At 36.6% G+C, this 25,580-nt stretch overlaps 1 protein-coding gene across 1 annotated transcript in view; it reads left to right on the top strand.

Moving 5' to 3' along the window:
* LOC100542574 (HEAT repeat-containing protein 5B) overlaps positions 1-25,580 on the top strand; it is a 31,028-nt gene continuing 5,448 nt past the window's right edge. Inside the window, exons 1-22 of the mRNA XM_010706957.2 lie at positions 1-177; positions 696-907; positions 2,367-2,475; positions 3,479-3,628; positions 4,146-4,317; positions 4,697-4,854; positions 5,782-6,031; positions 7,844-7,999; positions 8,287-8,537; positions 9,477-9,588; positions 10,992-11,144; positions 11,424-11,523; positions 12,304-12,413; positions 12,931-13,094; positions 14,771-14,946; positions 16,114-16,219; positions 17,441-17,631; positions 18,685-18,844; positions 20,214-20,403; positions 21,678-21,847; positions 24,038-24,182; positions 25,017-25,256. Coding sequence (XP_010705259.1) covers positions 52-177; positions 696-907; positions 2,367-2,475; positions 3,479-3,628; positions 4,146-4,317; positions 4,697-4,854; positions 5,782-6,031; positions 7,844-7,999; positions 8,287-8,537; positions 9,477-9,588; positions 10,992-11,144; positions 11,424-11,523; positions 12,304-12,413; positions 12,931-13,094; positions 14,771-14,946; positions 16,114-16,219; positions 17,441-17,631; positions 18,685-18,844; positions 20,214-20,403; positions 21,678-21,847; positions 24,038-24,182; positions 25,017-25,256 — 3,601 coding nt within the window. The 5' untranslated portion in view covers positions 1-51. The remainder of the gene's footprint in view (positions 178-695; positions 908-2,366; positions 2,476-3,478; positions 3,629-4,145; positions 4,318-4,696; positions 4,855-5,781; positions 6,032-7,843; positions 8,000-8,286; positions 8,538-9,476; positions 9,589-10,991; positions 11,145-11,423; positions 11,524-12,303; positions 12,414-12,930; positions 13,095-14,770; positions 14,947-16,113; positions 16,220-17,440; positions 17,632-18,684; positions 18,845-20,213; positions 20,404-21,677; positions 21,848-24,037; positions 24,183-25,016; positions 25,257-25,580) is intronic.

The following is a 25,580-nucleotide window of genomic DNA, read 5'->3' on the forward strand; positions in this document are numbered from 1 at the left end:
TTTTATTTCAGAGACTCTACCATCTGTGATAAAACCAGAACTTTACCAGGGATGGAACTGGCTCATAGTTTGTTGCTGAATGAGGAAGCGTTAGCACAGATCACAGAAGCAAAGAGGCCAGTCTTTATCTTTGAGTGGTTGAGATTTTTAGATAAAGTGCTGGTAGCTGCTAACAAGGTAAATTGCTTTTTCCTGTTTCTGAAACATGTATTAATTTTATGCTAGAGATAGTAGGTAACATCCAAGTCATAACTGTGTAATTCTAGATTGAGATGCATTTTAGTTTGTGAGTATTGAATTGTGGGTACTTACTTGGTACTTACTTACTTGGACTCCATTAAAAGCCATTTAGTTTGGTTTCTGTTTTTCAGTATTGTAAATGTTTGGAAAGTAAAACCTGCCTTTCCATTGTAAGGATTCTTGATGGGAAAGAGGATTAAAATGTTCTCTGTGCAAGTAATACTGCAATTTTAGTGAGTCATGTAAAAGAAGATAAAATTTACATAAAACAACAGCTAATTCTGATCATTTAGCATCCATCTCCACAACTACTTGAGTGTATCTCATACCTCTGTGACACAAGCAATTTGTCAAATTATGTAGGAGTAGTGTGAATTTTGCTTCAATCTCTTGTAGTTACTACCAGGTGTTAAGGGAAACAAGCTTTATTTCATTAATTTTTGATCCATTAACAGACAGATGTCAAGGAGAAACAGAAGAAACTGGTAGAACAGCTAACAGGACTCATCAGCAGCTCCCCAGGGCCGCCAACGCGAAAACTCCTCGCGAAAAATCTTGCTGCTCTCTACAGCATTGGAGACACATTCACAGTTTTTCAGACACTTGACAAGTGTAATGACATCATCAAGAGCAAAGATGATACTGCAGCCTACCTGCCCACAAAACTGTACGTTTGGTGTTACTTGGGGAAGGGGGGTGGTTTTAATGCAAAGTGGTCCTGGATATTACAGAAATATCTGCCTTATGTGTGCCCTGTTAAGTTAAATTTTGTGGAACTTACATTTTTGCATGCTTAGTTGGAGTCTGTGTGTGCTTGATCTAGAAGGAAAAAGGAATGTATCTGAGACTGCGGAGGGCAGGGTTTGAAGGTGACAGATGCACTTTTGTCTGGAAGTTGGATGCTTTTCTCTAGGCAAAGGAGTATGTAATGTTTCTTTGCTTTCTTATGCCATGGAGAGGTTAAGCAGTAGTTGAAGTAATGCAGTGAAGAAGTTTCACTAATTGTAATTGGTAATTGGGCCTAGGTACCCAGTTTACAATGGAAGCTGCCAGAATTGTCAAGTGGGAGCATTATTTATTGCTGAGAGAACTGTAGCCAAAGAAGTTTGTTTTGTTGTTTTGTTTTTTTTTAACCCCCCTCAAGCACTGCCTGTTTATATTCTGTTGTAATGTAGCTTAAAACCTCTCAAGGAGAGTCTGTATGCTTGGATGTGTATGTGATCCAGTTTATCTTTGCAGGTAGGAACAGTCTTATTTATAGGAATCGGTTAATACTACACACAGCATCTACTGAAACTTCTTCAGTGCTTTCCCATGGTACACATGGGAGTACATGAAATACCTTACAGTGTCTAGCGGTCCCCAGGTCAGGCTGCCTTCAGATGCTGTTGCACACCGTTAGGATAACATTTGAAGTCACCTTTGGGGCTGATGCTGTCCTCCTTTTACCTGAAACTGTTGCAATTCTGTGGGGAACTTGCTGCTGTGTAGAAGAGCAGGGCAGGAGGCATGCCAGTCAAGCAGTGGGCTGTAATCACATTGTAACGTAGTTTACCAAAAGAAATCATTTACCCAAGGATTTCAGGTTTACAAAGGCCTTGGGGCAATGTGCATATCCTATCGCACTAAACTGTTACTCAAAGCTTGCTGATCAAAAACGGCAGGGAAAGAATCTGGTGATGCTCACAGTGTTTATATATATGTATTTTTGCTTTCCTGCAGTAATTTATGCATCCTAGGTTCTTCGCTTGAATGAAGTGTCTCATTCAGTATCTTTGAAAATGTATCAAAGATCACAGGGTTGTTTCTTTACCAAGCACCTGTAGTTCAAGTGCACAAAATCCTGATCTTGCTGTGATGTCAGCACGTTTGTCTTCTGCAGCTCACTCTGTGGATTATGTACTAATATCAATCCAAGCACATCCGTATTCGAAGAAGCAAATAACTTCCATGTTTTTCTTAATTAAGCGCGTGATTTAAATGCACTGTTAAACAACAAATATGATTAGTGGGTAATAAGGTTTTTATTCATCAATGATGAATAAAAGATCCATTTATACCTAAGTTTTTGTCTTTGTTTAAGTGATCCAGAAAAGGAATATACCTATGAATGTCTCTTTTTTTAGGGCTGCTGTGGCGTGTGTTGGAGCATTTTATGAGAAGATGGGCAGAATGCTGGGTAGTGCTTTTCCAGAGACAGTAAATAATCTTTTAAAATCTCTGAAAAGTGCAGAGGTGAGTTTTGCAATATTTTCTGTACGTGGTCTTGATTCCATTTAAACTGAAACTCTCTCCTTCCAAAGGGGTTTGTTAAAATGCCTTCCATGTAGAAAAATGCAAATTACTCATCTCAAGTTAAACCACGTGCATGTGTTTGCTCTGCAGAGAGAGTTTAGAGTTTTGGCATATTAATGTTATTGTAGTTGTTTCATTGCAGCATCAGCAATTAAAATTGTAAAAGGGTTGTAGGGACCATTTGAAATACTGCATTAGGTTTCCACTTGGGTACCCTGAGTAAATGCTTATGTTTTGTAACAAAAATGTTACGCTGCTTGTGGGCAGGATACACTGTAAGAAGAATATCATATTGAGGGAATGTGCCATGGGTTGTCAGTGGGTCTGACAGGACTGAAATAGCTCAGTTTCTTTTGAAATAAATGACAAGTTGATACAGGTGCTGACTGCATAGATCTTGACTCCTCCTGCATATACACTTACTCTCTATGAGTAATAAACATTTATAATTCCACTGCTGGATTTAAAGCGGGGACTTCTATCAGTGCTGAGTGTAACAGTAGCTCTGTGTTCTGCCCAAAGAGTGCTTGTTCTCTGCAATACCCTGTGTGTGGGTGTAGCATGAAACTTGACTACTTGGGCGTCACGTTGTCTCATACGTTCTTTTTAGCTGCTTCTATTTAGTTTTTGTTTCTGCAACATGAAGCTGCAGCAGATGGGAGAAGGACAGCAGCAACTTTAGCCATTTGTTGAACTACTGGCACTCTTTCTTGGCACTCTTTCTAATTTATGTGATAATAGATGCCATCTTACCAAAACCAATTCTAATATTTACTGCCATCTGCAACCAGCCAGATAGTGGTTGTATGTGACTTCAGTAAACTGTTATCCATTTTCACAAGTGTACACGTGCACGCAAATGAAAATGCAGAGGTGTGTGCCTGGTACTTGGATATAAGCGTTGCATCTGCATTTCTGCATAAACACCTCTTCCTGTGTACAGTCTCAGGGCCGCAGTGAAATCCTGATGAGTTTACAGAAGGTCTTAAATGGACTCGGAGGAGCAGCAGCTTCTTGTCACCGGGATATTTACAAGAACGCCCGGTCTCTGTTGACGGATAGATCTATGGCTGTACGATGTGCAGTGGCCAAGGTGGGTGTGTTTCTACATGCTGCTAGAAAGTCTTTGTGCTGTGATTGTTGGAGTGCCTGCGTTTAAGCTTTCACGTGTTGCTTGTAATGGGAAACTTGGTTGTTAATTGGGAAAGGTAAGTCCTTGCTAGTTTACATCAAAGGCTCAAATGCTCGACTTGCTACTTTGTGTATGCTGAAGTACAATAGTATTGACTTCCTCACTTCATAAGCAAATAATGAGATAAAGTAAATTAACTATGGTTCTCAGAGGGAGAGGTTTTAAGAAACAAGATAAGATTCTTTTGTTCTGTTTTTCCTATGCTTTTTATTTGTGTGTTAACCTGTTCCTCAATTGTTCTAATAGTTCATTCTTACATAATTTTTATGGTGATGGAGCGGGGAAAAACTAAACTCTGATATTCATATAAAATGTTGAATAAACCCAACAATTGCATTGAAACTTAGAAGGTAAGGATAGTCTTCATTGGTTCTCAGCAAGTTTTTTTTTGTTGTTGTTGTCTTTTTTCCCTCTTCAGTGTCTGCTGGAATTGCAAAATGAAGCAGTGTTTATGTGGACAGCTGAGCTGGAAAATGTTGCTACACTGTGCTTTAAAGCTCTGGAAAACTCAAACTATGGCGTGCGGGTTGCAGTGTCAAAGCTTTTGGGAACTGTCATGGCTACAGCACTGATACCAAAACAAGCAACAGGTACAATCCTCCTGAATTATGTTCCCAAACAAATTACATCTTCCATACTGTGTTGCATGATACGATGTTTTGTTCCAGTACTTGAATACCTGTAGTTGATCTTTTTTTTGTTTGTTTGTTTTAAACTCCAAGTTTAAAAAGAGGTAAAGCACTCAGATTCTCTCTTGTAGCCATGCAACAAAAAAAAACAAGAGGAAATGGTCAAAAATCACTTGGGAAAAATAACTTATTTTATAAGTGCAAAACAAAGCAGTTAACTGAAACGTAGGCTGGATCTATGTGTCAAGACAACTCTGAATTAATAATTCTGATTTTTGAGATAATTACTTGTATTGCTTGGAACTTTAGGATTAAATGTTTGCTTTTCTCTTGGCAAAAGTGATGCGACAGAACGTGAAGAGGGCTACTCTTGAGGAGGTCTTGGAACTCATGGCCACAGGATTCCTGCGAGGAGGGTCTGGATTCCTAAAGAGCGGTGGAGAGATGCTCAAAGTAGGAGGATCTGTCAATAGGGAAGTGAGAGTTGGTGTTACTCAGGTTTGTGATAATCTGTACTGTTTTTTTTTTTTCCCCTCAAATTAAGTAACGTTTGTACACTGTAACGCTTTTAGGAGGAAAATATATTCTTCTGGTGCTTATTTGCTTATAGTAACTTACAAGGCAAATTTGATTCACCTGTTTGGTCAAATGTATGAGCAGTGTCATTCACCTAAGTTATATTTTATCACTGATGTACTGTAACTATAGATTAAAATACGTGCTAGAAAAGGCTTATTTGATCAGAGTGTCTTGGGTGGGATTAAAAAAGATTTGAGAAATTAGTATTCTAATATGCTTCTGCCCTTTGGTGTGCTGGCTCTCTCTGATGAATACTTTGCAGCCCTAACTTGTTGAACTGTGTTTCTTCTCTCCATGTGTCTTTCTTGAATAGTTGAAATCTCGTGAATATGAAAGCACCATTTGTCTAGTAGAGAAAGATAGCAGCGTATCATCACATTCAGGCCTTCCCACTCTGACATATTTCTGCTGCAGAAACTTGTCAGAAGGCAGATTTTTTTTTATATTTTGTGGAATAAATCTTTTTTTTTTTTTTCCCCAGTCTTTTTCAGGTGCATTTGGTAAAATGCACTGTCTTCAACCAGAACATGTTCGTATTGTTGTTGATATTTACATTATTGTTGTAGATTTTTTTTTTAGCAGTAATAGCTATTATTAATTTTACTAAATAACTAATATTAATAATTAGCAGTAGCAGTAATAGAGAGCTACCCTTGGTGCTGGAAACAGTTCAGCAAGAGCAGATACTGACTAAATTCATCTTGTAGCCTGAGCCAGGTTGCATATAACTAACTGTTATTGCTGCTGTCATGCAGTATGCGTGTACTGCAGTCATTACTCTGCAGTGACCAAATAGTCTTTTCTTACTGTTTTAACTGGATCTGTATATAACTTCTGAATTTGCAGGCCTATGTTGTCTTTGTTACAACGTTAGGAGGTCAGTGGTTGGAGCGCAACTTTGCTACGTTTTTGTCCCATGTACTTGACCTGGTCTCCCATCCTCGTGCAACTCAGACCCACGTGGAGGCAGTGTACTCTCGAAGATGTGTGTCCTTCATCCTGAGAGCAACTGTAGGCAGCTTACTGGGGGAGAAAGCACAGATTGCAGCTGCTAAAGATATATGTCAAGCCATTGGTAAACAGATGAAGGCAGTGGGTGAGAAACATATTTCTTTACTTGAGACCTGTTGAAATTGATTGCTGTTTATGCTGGGTCAGCCTTTTTTCCACTTAATTCCACTATGAGAAGTAATTCTATTGCTATGGTAAAAGATAATTCAACTGCTTTCTATTTGAAATGCAATATTCAAAATACAATTTCTATCTGAAAGATGATTGTGTAAAGCTTGCTTTTTAACTTCTTTTGGCTTTTGACATTGCATTTGCTAAGTGGGGGGAAGAAAGTGTGTTTTTGCAATCAATCTTAGGATAGGTTATACTGAAAGTTGCACAGCTGAAGAGCAGGTCGTGTCCTTGTACCTGTCCTACCAATATGCGTCATGAGATCCGGTTGAATTTTACAGGTGGTAAATAAAGATGTAATCCAAAGTCAGATATTTAAGAAGATAAATGTGGACTCTTGAATATGTAAGAGGACTGCCATTTAAAACTGTTAGCATTTGTTTCTTAGAAAATAGTTAATTTGAGCTAGAGTTTGGAAAAGGGAGATGGAATTGCCCAGCAGTACATTGATTAAACAAGTGAAGGAGTGTTTCTTTTCTTTCTTTATTTCATTTTTTTTTTTAATGCCACCATCTAATTTGATTTAAATTAATATTTTAATGTGTGGAAATGCAGTTGTCTTTGAAGCTTTTCCAGGTTTTTCTCGAAACCATTTTTTCATAGGGAAGTTATGTCTGAGTTTAGTAGGAACTTCAATGTTTATTACAATCAGAACCCTTTTAGTTCTAGGTAAAAAATATCCGGAATTCAACTTCTGAGATGCAGTGATTACAGAAATTTCTCCTCCTGCCACCTGCTTGTCAAAGTTAGAAGGAAATTCCATTATGGTTTTTATGAAAAACATAATATTATACATAATTTTTATATATATGCTTTATGCTTTATGTGTGTGTACATATATGCTTTATGTGTGTGAAGCATATAAATATATATAATAGGAATATATCTATAGGAATTCTGATTCTTTGGTAATTTATGTTATCAATCTCTGCAATTTTATATGTATACACACATACACAGGTGTGTATGCATGTATGTGTGTGTATATATAAATTATTAGATGGATTTTTAGTTGGTAATGATTTGTTCCCTTTACCTAAGAAGGATCATTTGTTGAATTTGTACTGCATTAGCTGTATCATTTTAAGTTGATACTCAAATTCATTTTCTTTGACATGATTGTTGCAGCTTCCTTACCCATCAAGGTATCCTCTTATCTTTTACCCTACTCTTCCTGAGACATTGTGTTAGGGCAGAAAACGAAAAGTGGAACCTGTGGAATTAATTGGATAACTGGATAAATTTGTGATGATTGAGGTTGTGGTTGAGGTTGAGTTTGTGGCTAATTATTAAAAAAAAGCTCTGGGTGTTTTTTTGTTTTTTTTTTTACAGTTTTATTTTGTATTTATGCATGTAGAACTTAGATATATCAAGACTGTGTTCTTAGTTCCTTCATCTATAGGTATATACATAATGTGTATGTGTATACTTATTTTTGCTGTGTTACCTTATTAATCCTATCTCTTAGTGCACTGTCATCCACAGTAACTTTTGGGTGTCTGTTTTACATGGTCTTTGGATGATTATGTTTGGTAGGCTGTGAAATGTATTTTTCTTCGGAACACGTTCACTGCGAGCTCACGCTGTGAGCAAATTTGTGGCTTTATTTTAATATTTAGGGATGATGCCAAAACTAAATTGTTCCTTTCTATTTTGTGTATGCTGTATTCTTTATATGTGACTCCCTCAAATGGTCCTAAGCAGGATACTTCTTTCTCTTCTGCAGAGGCAGTAGTGAATGATGCTAACAGTGAAAATAAAGCAGGAGCTGCTGATGTGGCTGCAAGCCAGCATGTAATGGTGTGTGCTCTCCAAGAACTGGGCAGTCTGGTGCAGAGTCTGAATGCTACTGCATCTCCTCTTATTCAGGAACCCTCTATTGGTACGCAGATAAACTTGCACTGATTGAAATATTAGAGCAATGAATATGAAATATGATCACAATCTGTTAAAATAATTAATGTGTAAGAAAGAAAATTGATTTAACTACATAGTGTTATTAGCACTTTTTTTTCTTTTTAAAGAGAAAGGCAGAGTTATGAAATCTGAGTACTTCAATTCTGACATTTTTAACTTTTCTGTTATCTGTTTAATACTGACTCAATTCAAATCTCAACTTCCTAAGAAGCATGTTGTAATTTTAAAACTTCAAATTCTTTTTTTATGTAGGTCTGTTGGAGACAGTAACATCAGTTCTTCTTCATCCCAGCATGGCTGCTCGACTTGCTGCTGCGTGGTGCTTGCGGTGTGTAGCTGTGGCATTGCCTTTTCAGTTGACTCCATTTTTAGATAGGTGTGCAGAAAGACTCAACAATCTGAAGACCTCCCCTGAAGCTGTTAGTGGCTACAGTTTTGCAATGGCTGCTTTGTTAGGTGGTGTGCATCAGTGTCCCTTAGGTATTCCTCATGCAAAAGGAAAGGTGAGATAATGAAGTTTGTTTGTGAATAAACTAGAATGTGTATTTTTTCAAGAAGTAATTGCTTTGCAAAATGTGTGACAAATTGAAAGGATTGTTGAAATTGAACTTGTACCCAGCATGAGCATTGATTGGAGCCCTTGTTTGTACATTTGTCTTTCCGAAAGTAATGCCTTTATAGAAATTGCAACAAATACAAAGAGCACAGTAATACTAATAGAGCAAATTCTCAGCTACAAAACACTATCTCTCACCATAGTCATCATCATTAGTCATGCATTTTTGCCAGCAATGATCAAGAGCCTGCATTCTGCACTTGTAGAAATCTAAACCAGCAGAGGAGACCCACTGTTGCCACTGCTGGGATGCTCCCCCACCACCTCACTGTTTGATCCTCATGAGCGTTCAGCAAGCATCAGTGAATGTCAGTGGGTGCCATTTTTTTCCTGCGTGGGGTAATTCAATCCCACCCATTTTGTTTATAAGCAATCCAGTGTCAGATGCCATTCTGTCAGTCTGCTCCTCTGCTGCCATCTGTCACATGGCAACAGAATGTAATGCAGTATTGGTGGGAAGGTTCAGCATTTATTGTCATACCACCAAAATCCACCTCTGATGTTGTAGGCCAGCATAATAAAATAAGAGGCATTACTTTTGGAACAGCCCTCATAGCACTTGAGTTGCAATATCTACCAGCTTTTTGTTCCTCTCTCTCTTTCAAGCTTACATTGTTTGACATTTTTTCTTCAGTAGTTATTAATTAATATTGCTTCTTGTATTTTTGTGTGCATAAGACTAATTGTCTGCATGAAATGTAATCTGTTTTTTTATGGAAGATCAGTTTAAATATTTGAACATGTTTACATACAATCAGTAAGAGGACTTGTAGTAGTGTGGTAATTTATATTTTTTAAATCCTTTTTTTTTTTTTGTCTATTGCAGATGGTGGTTAGTATTGCTGAGGATCTGTTACGAACTGCTGCACAGAACAGCAGGCTTTCCTTGCAACGAACTCAAGCTGGATGGCTTTTACTTGGGGCACTTATGACTTTAGGTTGGTAAAAATAGGTGTTTTATTGGATTTTAATGTTGTCCAACATTTTTGATTATCCACTGTAGCAAATAGTCTTCACAGATCATCAGTATGGATACCACAGGAAGCAAAGTCTTAGTTCATTTATTTCAGCTGTGATGTTTATGCTGGGGAAAAGTGAAATATTGGAGTAAGTTGAGGGATAGCAGAAGGTGGTGTTCCTCAAATAAAACAACAAAATTAAAAGAAACAAATATCAAAAGAAAAAAGCAGTTTTTTTTTTAAACCCAGTGTTTAGTCATTTTATGAAAATGGAAATTTCTGTGATGCAAGTTGTTTTATTTGCAGTTTATTTCTGCAAATAAACTGCATCCATGGATAAGCAACAATACTGATGAGGAATGATGGAACGATGATGCTTTAAAAGTTATCCAGTTGGCTTTAAAACAACAGCAAAACAAAACATCAACAGCAACAAGAAAACCAGAAACTTCTGTTTGTGGTGGTGAGGCACTGGCACAGGCTGCTCAGAGAAGCTATGGATGTCCCTTCCCTGGAGTTCTTCAAGACCATGCTGGATTGGGCTCTGGGCAGCCTGATCTTGTGGGTGGCAGCCCTGCCTTTGGCATGAGGGTTGAAACTAGTTGGGCTTTATGGTCCCTTCCAATCCTAGCCATTCAATGATTCAACATATTGTTCATGTATATGCCATCACAGAAATATCTGAGGCACTATTTTGAGAGCTTATAAGTACTCTTGACATTTGAATCAATTATCTTTTTTTTTTTTTAATTCTGAAAAATATAATAATGTTTTAATACATTCCTCAGTATTTTGATCTGTGAGCAAACACCATTTGTGTTTTTTATTCCTCACATCATCTCACTTTTGCCAAAGTTTTTCTGACAATGTACCACTATTTTGATTGTCCTTCTCCAGTACGTTTTTAATGCACTTTCATTGGGTTTTTTATCTAAATTTTTTTTCAGCTTTCTGTAAACCTAATTGTAGAACTAGTTTTCTAGTCAGTATCGTTTATTTTTCTATCATATGAATAAGATAAGATGGGCTAAAGAGCTTGCCTTCAAAATACTAGTATAAAAATAATATTGGAAGTCAGGATGAAAAAACAAGCATCAGTGTTTACGTCCTACAAGATTCAATGTATGAAATTGGCTATTCCCAAGATTTGGTACAAATATCAACAAGCACTTAATCTTTGTGATTTACTTGCAGCACTTCCAACAAACAAATGAAAACAATGAAGAAGAAAGAAAATTTACTTAGGGAGGGAAATAGGTTAGGAAAAAAAAAAAGTGGAGTAAGAGGAAATAGCAGTTAAGAGAGCAAAAACCTTAATGGCAGATTTTTCATACTTTGTATAATGAATGCTTTTATTAAACTGTCACTTTGTTTTTGCATAGGTCCTTCTGTTGTTCGTTATCATCTACCTAAGATGTTGCTGCTATGGAGAAATGTGTTCCCACGATCTCTGAAGGAGTTAGAGGCAGAAAAGGCAAGAGGAGATTCTTTTACTTGGCAAGTAACGCTGGAAGGCCGCGCTGGGGCTCTGTGTGGTAAGAATTTCAAATTTCAAAACTATAAGTGGACAGTAAGACAGAATCACAAGTATTATACAGAAAACTCTCACAGTTTCCCCTCTTTCATTGAAAATGAGTAAGACTTGTCAGAGTTTCACCAGTTTACGTACCTGTTTTAGATACGTAGTCTTATGAATGTGTCACATGGTCTTTCGATATTTTAGTTGCTGCTTTGTTTATATTCTCTCAAGATCTGTATGTTGATCATGCACTGTATTTCTTTTTTGAGTAAAACTCTAACTACTTTGTTTCCAGCTATGAGAAGTTTTGTTGCTCACTGTCCTGAGCTCCTTACTGAGGATGTAATCAGGAAGTTGATGACACCTATAGAATGTGCCATGACAATGATGTCACAGTAAGTAAAAAGTTGTTTTTTTTTTTAAGATGTTGTTCTATGACTTCTAGAAACACAGTATGAGATTAAGAGATGTTTATTTGATAATAAAGTTGTTACTACTGAGAGGAAGTTGCTCTTCTAATCTGCAAGTGTTTTTGCTCTTTTTTCACACTTTTCCTGGAGCTGAAATACTGTAACTAATTTGTTCTAATTCATTCTCAGATTTTAACTTATTACTGTACTGTTGCTGCTTGTTCATACTGGGGGAAAAAAACACTTTTTTGTGAACATTAGTACTACAATCTTCAGCTTTCTCATAGTATGTGATCCCATGGCATGGGCTGAAAGGCTTACTGGAATAACTTCTGTTAACCATGTTTTGAATTTTCAGTGAGGTTTTTTTTTTTTTTTTGACTTCATGATTTGTTTATCCTTGTTCAAGAGATGAGAAAGCTCTGATACTGGTGTACTACCAGATGTGAATCAGTAAACTATCCTTTTTCAAAACGTGCTAGTGAAAAATTTCTAACAGTTCACAGCGTAAAAGAATAAAACACAGTTTTAGGTCATATTTTGTGCTTTTGTTTAAGTAGCAGTTCAAATAAATTTTAAAAAACCCTCAATTACTTAAAAAAAAAAAATCTAAATATCTGAAGTTACTTAAGTAGTGCTGCTCACTGTGGACACTATTTTCTTGTTTTGAGTAGGACAGCTCACAAGAAAAGAAATCTGAAATATTTTTGTCAGTAACTACAGTATTTCTACCTGTCTCTTTTATTTCTTCTCTTGATCCTGTAGCATTCCATCAGTAATTAAAGCCCATGGAGCTCATCTGAAAGCTAGTGCAGCTATGGTCCGTTTAAGACTTTATGATATACTGGCTTTATTACCTCCAAAGACATATGAAGGTATGGGTTGTTTTTGTTTTTGATGATTATTATTAAAGTAAAAATTGCATTCTGTATGTTGTGGTTTGTTTGTTTTTGTTTTTGCTTTTTTTACTTTTTTGGATGTCTTTGGTGCTTGCTTCTGATGCAGATACCAAGTGTGAAATAAGAAACTGGGAATCTGCAAGAGTCTTGCATTGTTGCTCATTTTCTGTATGTCATCTTGTAAGTTTAAATAGGAAGTACAGATATTGCAGTGTATAAGACTAACACTGATATGTAAGTTCTGGTTTTGTTTGTAGGATTGAGTGGTATGGAGATCACGTTTTCCATGTTTTACAGTGTTTTCCACCATTAGTGGAAATACAGAGACTTGGATTCTTACTCTCAGCAGTAGTGTTGTCAGACTTACTTCTGTCCATTCACTACTTGTAGAATTGAGATAATGGCACATGCTTTCATTTGGAGCTTCTGATCTGTGGCTGAAATGTTTTGGTTAAGAAGTAACAACAATTCTGTTTAATGTCCTGTGTTCTAGGTTCATTTAATGCTCTTCTTAGGGAGTTGGTAGCAGAATTTACTTTGACAGACAACTCCGCTAATACAACCACATCGCTCCTGAGGTCTCTTTGTCATTATGACGACAGTGTTCTACTTGGCTCTTGGCTTCAGGAGACTGATCATAAGTCCATTGAAGACCAGGTAATAAGGAAACAGGACAGTAATGAATTATCTGCAATATCTCTCTGGGTTATGAAGTTTTGCTCTTTTTTTCTGGGCATACTTCAGAGGTTTGCCAAGTTGAAGTCTTTCCGGGTACTGCACAATCTTTTGATAAAAGTGCCTGCAGATGAGGTGGCCATAACATTTATGCAACTTGGATGTCTTTGGTTAGTCAGTTAAACTGACTAGTTTCTTTAAAGAAACAATTTTAAAAAATCTCTTCAGTGTAACAATTATTCTCATACCTTTCTTGAAAACAGCTTAAGTTCCATTTAAATAATTTTATAAAGAAATTGCTGTCAAAGTGTCAGCATTGCAAGTGGTGTTGAGGAAAAACAAGATGCAATTTTCTAAATGTGCAGCATGAAATCACATATTTAATTTGAGTTAACACAGCTATATAAGGAATTTGCTACGCTTCTAGACAAGGCACATCTTTGACATACAGGATTTAAAAAAAAAAAACAGGAAGCAAAAGTTGATATGGGACTGGATTAAGTTTTTCAGATCAGCTCCTAACATGGATGCAATTACCTTTTTTTACATATGCTCATTGAGGGCAAATGGAGCTTTGGGAACAATTTAGTGTTTAATTTATCATTTTTCTGTAGACAAATAACTGTTCTGAGCATTGGCTGAGCTGTACCATAATAAGATTTTTGGCTCACCTTCTCAGAAAATTCCTGGAATAAGAAAGGGAACTGAAAATCTCCCTTCTACCACAACCTGTTTAATAATGGCAAGGTTTCTTAGAAAGAAGCTGTACTTATAGAACAGATCAAAAAGTCAAGACTCCTATTAAGTGTGAAAAATGGAGGGCAAACTGAGTTTTTGAGAAAAATCAGCATGTCAAAGTAAAGGACGGGTTTTTCCTTTGTAGTAGACTTCAGTGCACTATTCAATCAGCAGAGCTTTCTGGGGAAGTGCCTCCACATTCTCCTCCCTTTTTTTCACCAGCTTGTTGAATAGTATCACTCTTGGTGGAAATGAAAGCCTCCAGTGAGTCACAGGAGCATCATGTACTTGGTCACTTTTTTTTTTAACAATATCAAATTTACTCTGTTTTCTAGCCTTTTAAGAATACAGACTTACTAGAGTCAAACTTTGTTTCATGATGAGATAACAAGTTCTGAAAGTAAGCATTTCTTCCAAGGAAATAAATTGATTGTGTTTCTGAAGGAATGATGGTTAGGAAGTATTTTCATGATGGTAGACATAAGCAATTATAATACTATTTCAGAACCTTTCTAGATAGAGAATCATTACAACCAAGCCTGACTTATTAGTATGCTGTGTTGTAACTCAGTACTTACAATGAATTAATATATATATTTTTTTTGAAAAGTCAGTTTGTAGTTACTGTTTCAGAAGCTGCTGCTCGTACCAAAAATTACATGCCTTTCTCTAATTTCTGTATCTTGCTACTGGGAGTCATAGTTTGTGCATTTATCCAACTGTTAAGTGCTCTGTCAGGGATTTAACTGGCCCTGTAAATGCTAATCTGTGCATGCCTGGGGATGCTGCAGTTGCTTTTAATTATTTGTAATGCAGTTTTCTGTTTTTAGCGACTGCATATGTCTTTGGTTTACCACTAGTTCAGAACTTTGTCTACAGAGAGATATTCAGAAGCGTTCATGTGATGTGGCATTTTTCAGCTTCAGCCAAACAGTGCATCTGGAAGTGGTGCTTTGGAACATGATCCTTCTTCTATTTATTTGCGCATCCCTGCTGGTGAAGCTGTACCCGGTCCCCTTCCTCTAGGAGTGTCTGTCATCGATGCATCTGTGGCTCTCTTTGGTGTGGTTTTTCCTCACGTGTCTTACAAACACAGGTCAGTTTACATCTGTGTTCAGTTTCAGAATCTAATGCTTTAGTTCCCTGCATAGTATCAAGTTTTTATTCTTGAAATAAGAATCCACTTTCAAATCGACTGTCTCTAAATTTAGGTGTCAGTATTTTGTGTTCATTGTGTCTCAGGATTGCAGAATATATTTACCAGTTGAGAAACCAGACATTTCCTTGGTTTATGTTGTGTAGATTGGGGCTAAGTGGTACAGACTGGATTTCTCTCCTCTTACTTATTTAACAACAGTAATTTTTGCAGGGAGTTTTGGTTGTAGAGAAATATCCATAGAAATTAGCTTAAAATCAGCGTTGAAAACACAGTAGTGGAATTCTTTGGGTTTCAGCTGGCTTCCATAAGTGAGATTGTGAGTGGTTTACACTAAGTGGTTTTATGCAAAAGAAGAAATAAATTCACATGAAACATGAAAGAAAATATGCTGATTTTTATAGAGTTATGGGTTATCAGGACTCTTTGTCATGTAGTTTAGCTAAGTCATCACTGAGCACAGAGTATAGGCAGCTCTAAGATTCATTTAAAATGAAAATTATCCTTCAGTACAATACTGATGGAAACTGTTTTTGTTTTTTTTTTTTCCTTCAACTGCTCAGTCTCATTTTGCAGTAAGCAGTAAACCTTAAGTTTGTGTGATCTATACTGTTGTTAGCTATGGAAAAAATTGATTCATTAGCTGCTGATTTGTTAACTATGCCAACTACTCATTATACTCCTGTTCTTAGTATCTTTGAGAGAGCATTCCTCTCATTAATACTTCATGACATGATGTTAAAAAGGGAAAATAGTGGGAACGACTATAGGAGTGTGTAGAATAACACTGGTTTTGAATGATAGTGCAGAGGCAGCATTTTTCTAGTCCTGTCCTTGAAGTTTTCTAGTTGTACATCCAAACAGTATCTGAAGACCTCCCCTCAGTGTTCCCTTCAAAAGGGACAGTGAGCACTTATGGACAATCTGAAAGAACTAATAGCATCCAGAATTACTCTTTCTGTCTAAGTGGAATATTCTCTACAGCCCCTGAAATGTAAATTCTGTGACTGATTGTAAGTCTCTTTTGTTGTATTTTTTTCACTTGCTGCATTTTGGTTTGTATTTTGAAAACATCTCACTTAAATTATACTTTTTCCTTTGTTTTAGATTGCAAATGTTGGATCACTTTGCTGAATGTGTCAAGCAGGCTAAGGGTGTTCGACAGCAAGCCGTGCAGCTTAACATCTTTACTGCTGTTCTTAGTGCCTTGAAGGTAAAACTTACAAACTGTTGTAGATGCCAAAATTCAGCAGTTTAATTCATAGATTTGTATTCTGTACAAAAAGCTGTTAGAAGAACATTATTAAAGCTACTACTTACAATTTTGAAAATCTGCAGGTTGACAAATCAGCCCCAGTGTACAGCTGAAGGGCATGCCCATTTAAGTGTGTGATATGGAGCATGTGAGAGAATTCTTCAAATTTGACAGCAAAATTCTATCATTTTGGAGCAAAAATTTTTTTTTTTTTGAGCTTTTGCTTAGTTGAAGTTTTCATGGTAGCAGCAAAAATCAAATTTCTCCCCTAAGGGCTATCTGTCAAATGTCAGGTCTGTCTTTAGAACTTAGTAGAGCTTTTGGAGAGAAAGTTGTCACAGATCTGAAGCTGGCAAAACATTGTTTCTCTTCCTTGCTTGCTTCTTAAAAACATGAACCATGTTGAAACATGAGACACATGTTGAACACTATTTCCTGAGACAGAAGTCAGGGTTTTGCTACGCCATGCCAAAAGACCAGAGAACTTCAAAATTTCAGGATGGAAAATGGGAATCTATGGTAAAGCTATCAGAGTTTTCTGGTCTAACACAGGCAGTGTTTGTACTTTACATGTATTAAATTATTTTTCTGAAACTAAGGCAATGTCTTATTAGGGGAATATGGGAACCAAAAAAGTTGCAGAAAGTGTTGTATTATTTCTCTGTAACACATACAGTGTACTGTATAAATTTTCAAAGATGTGAATGTTAAGAAAAAATATTTTATTTGCCTACAGTCTCTGAGTGTTTCTTGCAGAAACATAATAAAGTTGTGGTTTTGCTCTCTAAAAAAGAGATGTTAGTTAGCTTTAAAGCCTCTTTCTCTCTGTGCCCATTCTTCTTTCTTTTTCCTTCTTTCTTTCTTTTCAGACGTATTCTGTCTATAACTATGTTAGATTCAGCGCTACCAGCATGCGTATAGCGCTGTAACACATTTGTAAACAGAGACAGGTGTAACAAGTCCTTACTGTATGTGAAATAGGTAGAATGTTGGTAAAGGTGGGACTGAACACGTTATTGGTTTTGAGCTCTAACTCTTTTCAAGAAATGTATTTTAGGAAAAATGTACACAAATGTAAACAAAAAAAATGTGTAATTTTTAGTTGAAGCTCACTCTTATTAATATTGCTGTTCCCTTCATCCACATACTTGGAATATTCCTTCATATTTGTTCATGTAGGGGTTAGCTGAGAACAAAAGCACATTAGGACCAGAAGAAGTTCGCAAATCTGCTCTAACACTGGTAATGGGTGCACTTGATAACCCTAACCCTATTCTGAGGTGTGCAGCAGGAGAAGCTCTTGGTAGAATGGCTCAAGTAGTTGGAGAAGCCACTTTCATCGCTCGAATGGCTCAGTACAGTTTTGATAAGTAAGTTGACTTTGATTCAGAAAAAGAAATAAAATGTAATTTAATGTATGTTGGAAAATCTTCTACTAATAACATATTGATTACTGTTTCTTTTCATGCTTTATTACTATGACTATGCAGGCCTACCAGGTCTTCAAACAGTGTCTTCAAATGTTGATACATTTCTTATGATTCTTCCAGGAATAAAAGATCACTTGTTAAATTACTTGGAATTAAAAATGATAGAAATGAAGAGTTTTTGATGAGTTGCTTCTTTTGATGACTAAACTGCTTTAGATAGATAAACTCAGCTTACACTACGTATGACTATAACGTGAATTGTATTACAGTGGTTCTGTTTCATGAAAACATCTTCTTTACATATCAATTTAACTTATTTACTGGCCTGTATTTTTTCCATATTTTGTCATTAATCTCAGCTCTTTAGACAGATATCTGCTAGGTATAGTAAAACAACATATTTCCCAGTTTTCAGCTTAAATGGAAACTAGTCTGTGAATGCACAGTCCAAATGCACATACAGCACTGCGTGTGTTCAGTCTCTACCTCTGAGTATTCAAAATTTCCCCATTATTTCATCATGTAAAGTATCATCTTTACAGTCTTCTTTTATATTTCTATCATTGGTGTCTTATGTAGTATTCTAGATGGTAATAGCTGCCAGTATTAATGCTGTTGTGCCATTTTGTACATCTGAGATTTGTATTTACTTTGTTGCTCCTGTTGTTCGCTAATGGCATACTTGTCTCTCACATACAGACAAAAAAAAATTTCTTCTAGGATATCCTTTTCTTTTTCTCTCTTTTCTTCTCACTATGAAGAGGGAAGAAAAAGTTATTATTAAAATAAAATGTTGTTGATTTGCTTTATATGTAATCCAGTTTAGTAGCATTATAGATTAAGTACAGATTAAGTAAGGCTTCTCAAGGTCTGTAAGGTAGATGGCAAAATGCTGTTAGAAGTAGAGTCATTTGAATAGTTAGGGTATTTGAAGGATTTATTTTTTTTTCCAAATAATTAATTGAGTTACATGATTTATTTGAACGTTTATAGGTTAAAATCTGCTCGAGATGTTGTATCAAGAACAGGCCATTCTTTGGCTCTGGGTTGCCTCCATCGCTATGTTGGTGGGATAGGTTCTGGGCAGCATCTGAAGACCAGTGTCAGTATTCTCTTGGCTTTGGCACAAGATGGAACTTCTCCTGAAGTCCAGGTAAAAAAAAAACAAAACAAAACAAAAAAAACAACATACACAATCATCACAGAATGAATTTTGAGTGTTTTAAAACAGAAGTTAAATCAGCTGCTTAAGTACTTTTTAATAGAGATTGTGATATAAGCCAAGCTGTATGGACATAGCATTTGCTAAGGAATGTTAAACCAGCAGATTTTGCTTTATAATGACAGTTGGTTAGGAATAGGCCCAAATCTGCTAGTGTTACCTTAGCTGTCTATACTAAGGCTTTAGTAAGTGTCTAACGGTCACTGTATGGTCAGCTGTTGGAGACTTAGCTAATGAAGTCATTTTCTTTGTCAAGCAATTTTGACTTGTGTGAAGCAGTGAACAAAGTATAGCAGTACATCTTCTTGGGAAGGTTATACTATAATAACAAAATTTGAAATCTGTTGCAGATAAACTGAAATTTGTTTGCGTTTAGGACAAAAAGAGAATATTAGGAGAACTAGTAAGGAAGTGGGGAGACTTCTGCAGTTGAGTTTCTGTTTATCTACTGTGTATTAATAACATGTGGAAGGCCTCCCAAGAAGACCATTTGACTGCTAAAAGTTGCTGGTAGGGTAAGAGGGGAAATAGATATGCTGCTGAGAGCACTGCCTTTGGGGTTACAGATCATGTATGAATAATGTGTGGTACAGAACATTTCCTGAGCTGAAAGTATTTGGAAATTGGGATAACGTGCTATCTCTTAACTCTTCCAAAAGAAATGTGAGGGTAGCAGTATTTTTTTCCTATCTTTACTGTCCTGTAACTCCTTGTTTGTGGATGCTGCTGTAAAAAGAGCATATGGAGCAATACATCTGTATTGAATGAAGTTAAATGTTAAAAGGCGAAGTGATGAATCTTTCATTTTCTTTAGCAATGAAAGAAATCTAGAATGCTAGAATAATTGCTTTTCCGTAGTTCGTAAAAATGCACGTGAACCTTTTAGCTTGTGATGTAAATCAGTTTTTTAAAATGTCAAAGATACTTCCTACAAAATGCTTTGACAACTGCTTCTGAATCTACATTCTTTTCACTTTTTGGGGGGGGGGAGGAGGGTTAAAGGGGACTTTGTTTTTTTGTTTGTTTGTTTTTGGTTTTTGGGTTTTTTTTAAGTGTTTGCTCAAATTCCTTGTCATCTTCATCTCTGTTATCTGCAAAAGTGTTGGCAGCCAAGCAGCATGCTAGAAATATTTCAACTCCCAGGTGATTGCTTGAGGTTGTGATCTTTCAAACCCTTCTGGAATCAGAGAAGATAAGTAGATGTGTAAGCAAGGATGTGCAAAACTAAGTTCAGTCTACATGTAAGTTTCTGTAACTTTCCTAAATATATTATTCAAAAATCTTTTTTTTTTTCTAATAGACCTGGTCTCTCCATTCACTTGCCTTGATAGTTGATTCTAGTGGACCAATGTACCGTGGATATGTGGAGCCAACACTTTCTCTAGTTCTTACTCTGCTCTTAACTGTTCCACCGTCACATACAGAAGTGCATCAATGCTTAGGCCGATGTCTTGGAGCTATAATAACTACAGTTGGGCCTGAGCTGCAAGGTCAGTGTGAATCTGAAGAGGAATAAAACATTAACTTCTATAATTAATCACAATCTTAAACGGAGGACAAATTTTGTCTGTTGTAGTTGAAGGGTGTGGGGAAGAGATTTAACAATTATAGTGTCCTGCACAGAACTTCAGTTCTGACTTTGAATATATGTGGTGATGTTTTCTTATGGCATTTTGTTATTTTTTTCCATCAGTTTGAAATTTGTATAAAGGTGCTCCAGAGATGTATGATGTTCTGTCTTATAGCAATTTTGTATTGTCTGTAAAAGATGGAAGCACCCTTGCCAGAAACGTTTTGTGTCGGGCAAGAGGCAACATTTCTCCTCTACTTCTTCAGCACATTGGCAGCTTTATTTTTGACTGATGACAAGATCTTAAATTGGACATAGTTCTTGGCATTGTGAACAGTAACTAATTTCCACTCATCCATGATGTTTTGTATCATGGTACTTTACCATTATGATTAAGACTTATTTACAGACCTAACTCTGTATCTGAAGTTCTGTGGCTGAGATGGCAAAAAAACATGGTCTGAGTCCTAGTGGGATTTTTTTAGGAATATTTTGCACTGGTTTTTCAAATTCTGGAAAATTGGACTTAACTTTCCCATAATAGAAATGTTCTAGGTGATTTGATTTAACCTGAGTATCTGCTTGCTCTTTATTTGATTTGGAATGTTGTGACACTTTTTAATAAGCATCATCCTTTTACTGAAAGTCTTTTGCAGGCATTTTTCTGTAATCCAGAAACTTCTTTTAAACATCATATGGTTTAATTACAGCATTATTTTTCAGATTCTGTTCTTTAAATTGTGTGTTCTGTTAGAGCAACATGACTCATCCAATGGAGCTTACCAAAATTAGCTAGCATTTATGCTAGCTTAAGCGTTGCCTAACACTTTAGGAAATGGTTCTCTGCATGAAATATTGCCCATATATCATAAAATGGAAAAGATATTCACAGATGAAATTCAATTACCCTTACTGGTTTTATGTCCTGGGGAGATATTTTGAAAATATTTCTATTTGAAGACAGTTGATCCAAAACTTCATTTGGACTGAGCGTTGCTTAACTGAGCTGAAATACTGAGATACTGAAACACGCCGTAGTGATTCTTTCAAGTTGTACTGTTTTTCAGTAGGAAGTCAGAGAAGCTGCATGTGAATTCTGTCAACTTCTGCATTAAAATGTTTGTTGAAGATTTAAAATCTGCTGCTCTCATACAAAAATCTTGCTGTGTTAAGGATGTCACATTATATCACCAGGTAATGGAGCTACCATTTCAACAATCCGTTCGTCCTGTTTGGTGGGATGTGCAATCACACAGGACCATTCAGATTCTCTCGTTCAGGCAGCGGCCATATCCTGCCTTCAGCAGCTCCATATGTTTGCACCACGGCACGTCAACCTATCCAGTCTGGTTCCCAGTCTTTGTGTGAGTAAAAAAAGCATTCCTTCTGTTTTTCCAAGTTCTGTATGTGTGCCTAGCGAGGGGTACAGGAGAGGCATTTAGTAAGATGCCAAGGGTACCCATTCATAACAAAGAGGTGACATCTGCAGAACATTGGAGTGCATTAAAGGGATATCTGTCCCCAAGCTGTTTTAGATGCTTTTCAGAATGCTGCCCAAATCAATGTCATAAGGCTGGATTCACTCTGGTAGCACGCTAGCAAGAATATATATGGTATCACTCAATAAAAACTACTGAAATGCCTCGTTCCTTCCAGCTGAAGGAACTGCATGCACAGAGGAAAGAAAATGAATCTGGGAAAGGTGGGAGGTCTTGGATTTGCTTTATACCACTGTCAGCATAGTAGATGCTGATGCTCAAATTCTTGTGCTGCTGTTGTGATTAGCATTGCTTTCTCCCTGTGGTACTGTTTTGTCAGCAAATCCTGGCCTAAACTAGGAAACAGATACTGGAACCCAAAACTTACAAAATGCAACTGTAAGAGAAAGATGTGTGTTTTCTTTCTTTATTACTATTATTTAATTTTTTAAATTATATTAAGGGTTTTTTAGCAGTCTAATGCTGTGAAGTTTGGAAAACTTCTCCCTGAAGTCTGTTTTGTTCTGAAGTCTGTGTTTTTGAGAAGTTGTTCTTAGAATTCACTGTGCAACTAGTGTTTCTGTATTACCTTATGTCAATATTGGAACTTTTTCGTAGTCTCCCCCCCGACTTTCCCCAAGACATCCTTGCATTGTTACATGTATTTCGCTGCATACGTGCTTTTACTTTCCCCCACATGCTGAAATGCTGCTATGCAGCACCTGTTCTTGCACAGAATTTTGCATGTCAGTGATGCAACATATCCAGAAATATCTGGGCCCTATTGCATAAATACTGTGCACAGTGTGACAAATAGTTGTAGTTAGGCACTCTGTAAGCACTAGTGGGTAATAGTGCAGAAAATGAAATTACTGCTGGCATGACCAGTACTAAAAACTTTTCTTAGGCTTTCTGCTATCCGTTTCATGTTTCCTAATGATCCTTTATTAAACAAAAGCTATTTTCCTTCACTTTTTTTCATATTCCTTACTTCCAAGTCATATGCAGCTTGGTAAGTTTTCCTTTGAATTGTCTTATTCACTTCTTTTTACTGTGAACTCAGCTAGGTAGGCAGAGTCTGCATTACCTTTCCCCATTAACAAACTTTTCATTGCATTCTTACTTGTTCTTTTATGCAATTAATGCCAGGTATCAAAATTAAACCATGGAGCTGCTTTCTGCTTTCCTGTATTGGCATCATAACCACTGGTTGTTTGTTTTGTAACGAAAAACAAGGAATGCTTTAGTGCAATATTTAGAGGATTGTATGAAAGTGGATTTATTTTTCCAGTATCTAAGTCTTGTGTATTCACAAACAGAATAAAGATCTACTGTTGAAGTGCTTTATACACTATACAACCCTTTCATTTAGGGTTGCAGTTTCCATCCACATAATAACCTAGTACTCAGAAAGCAAATGTGTATTCAGTTTATTAAAAACAATTTCCCCAGGGTAAATAGTCAGTTTCTTAAAGAGCACTCATCATCTCTTCCACTGTGGAAAAACATACAGTTCTCTATGCAGCTACTACCTCCCAAGGAAATAGTTACCATGCACAATTCTTCCTAAGAAAAATATTTGCTTGTACTTGAGGTGATTCAAAAGGAAATGGAAGCCTGGTATTGGTTAGCAAAGAGACCTGAAGCTGTCATCTTGACAGAAACATATAAAAACACATGCTATAAATTCTGGTGCATGCTTGAAATGGAAGATTTTAAGGTAGTTGTGTGGTTGCTTTTAAAGTGATTTATAGCTATAGCAGAATATGATGTGGAGCAGTGTTCAAGAGTGTAACAGACTGGAAAGTATAATTTGTCTAAAATCATACTGACGCAGTAGTTCTAATATTAAAGCTTTTGACAGGTAACAACTGTCAGCTCTGTATACGCCAGCTTTATTTTCAAATTTCTGCTTTCAGTAAGTGCTTACCTGTGAACTTCCAAGATCTTGTAAAGAGTTTAATACCTGGAGGCTTACACAGGGGCATATAATTGGAAAGTAGAATACTGGCAGTCCTTAGCAGCACTTATTCGTATGGAGGTGCAGTTCACTCACTTGCAATGGTTCTGATTTAGGTTCACTTGTGCAGCTCCCACTTGCTGCTTCGCCGGGCTGCAGTTGCATGTTTACGACAGCTTGCTCAGAGAGAAGCAGCAGAAGTATGTGAATATGCCATGAGCTTAGCAAAAAATGCTGGAGACAAAGAAAATAGTGGCATCAGTAAGTACTTCTTTCATGTGGTCTTTTTGGGACAGTTGAGTGCATGCATTCATGCATGTGTGTGATTTTCCTTCAGGAAGAAAAAAAAATCCACTCTATAGCCATCCCTACACACTCGAATAACATTTCTCCTCACATCTGCTTACCTCTTGAATTTCATTTGTCATTTCGCTTCCTGTGAAATTTGGACTTAACCTTTTCTGCCCTACTGACTAATAGAAATCAAATAGGAAATACAGTATATATACAGTGGAAATGTCTTATAGTTTAAGTATTTTAGATCTTCCTCTGTTGAAAATTGACTTATCTCCACCAAACAGCATACAGCTATCTAAGTGTGTTAAATTCTCTTAGCAGCACGTCTACTAGCCTTTGAACTCTGCTGATTGGCTCAATGCTTACATGCACCAGTTTATTCTGAAAATAGGAAGTTCAACAGTTTTGATCAACACAGTGTTTTTCAAAGAATGTAGAATTGTGAGATTAATTAGTATTAAATCCTGCTAATTAGGTATGTCTCTAGAAAGACTCTTCAGAATCAAATATTATTAGGAGTTTTTAGAAATTGATGGAATGTGCACCTTGAAGAGAAATAGATAATTATTTTTGAAGTAATACTCAGGTGCTATTTGCCTTGGAAGAAAAAAAATAATAAAAAAAAGATTGCTGTAAAAGCTTTCTAATGTTAATTAGGAAGAAATTCAGTAACATTGTGGCGTGTCATTTCCCAAAGTGTACTTACATGAATTCAGTGTCCATTTCTCATTAGTTACTCCAAATTGTAAAATGGAGCTACTGATTTCAGAAAATGATGTTATAAATATCATTTCACAGATATTAATACTTTCACACCTGGAGCTGGTTCTCGGCGAGATGGTCATTCCCGGCATCAGGGCGTTAATATAACAGAGACAGGCCTTGAAGGTGTCCTCTTTGGTATGCTGGATCGAGAAACGGATCGGAAGTTGTGCTCAGATATCCATGATACTCTGGGACACATGCTTTCATCTCTGGCAGTAGAAAACCTTTCTCACTGGCTCATGCTTTGTAAGGATGTCCTTGCAGCTTCCAGTGGTAAGTGTTGTATAGCGTGCACGTAAGAGATGGTGTGTCCTTATTATTAGCATCTTCTGACAATATTTATTTTGAGCTTTTCCTTTGTCCCAGTTAAGATCTAGCTTCTACTGTATGTGGAGTTTTGACTATTATTCATTAAAAGTACTCAGATGAAATCATCAATGTTATGTTATGTTTTTAAAAGTAAGATTTCTTTTAAGATTAAAAAAAGTTGCTGCCAATTGTGAAAGCAGATGAATGCTTTTTAGTGTTTGTACGTCAGACCCATAGGGAAGGAATAGTGCTGTACATGCTCTGCGCTTTCCTTTATTCCTTTTGAGC

Source organism: Meleagris gallopavo, chromosome 2, assembly GCF_000146605.3.
Source record: "Meleagris gallopavo isolate NT-WF06-2002-E0010 breed Aviagen turkey brand Nicholas breeding stock chromosome 2, Turkey_5.1, whole genome shotgun sequence".
Taxonomy (NCBI): Eukaryota; Metazoa; Chordata; class Aves; order Galliformes; family Phasianidae; genus Meleagris; species Meleagris gallopavo.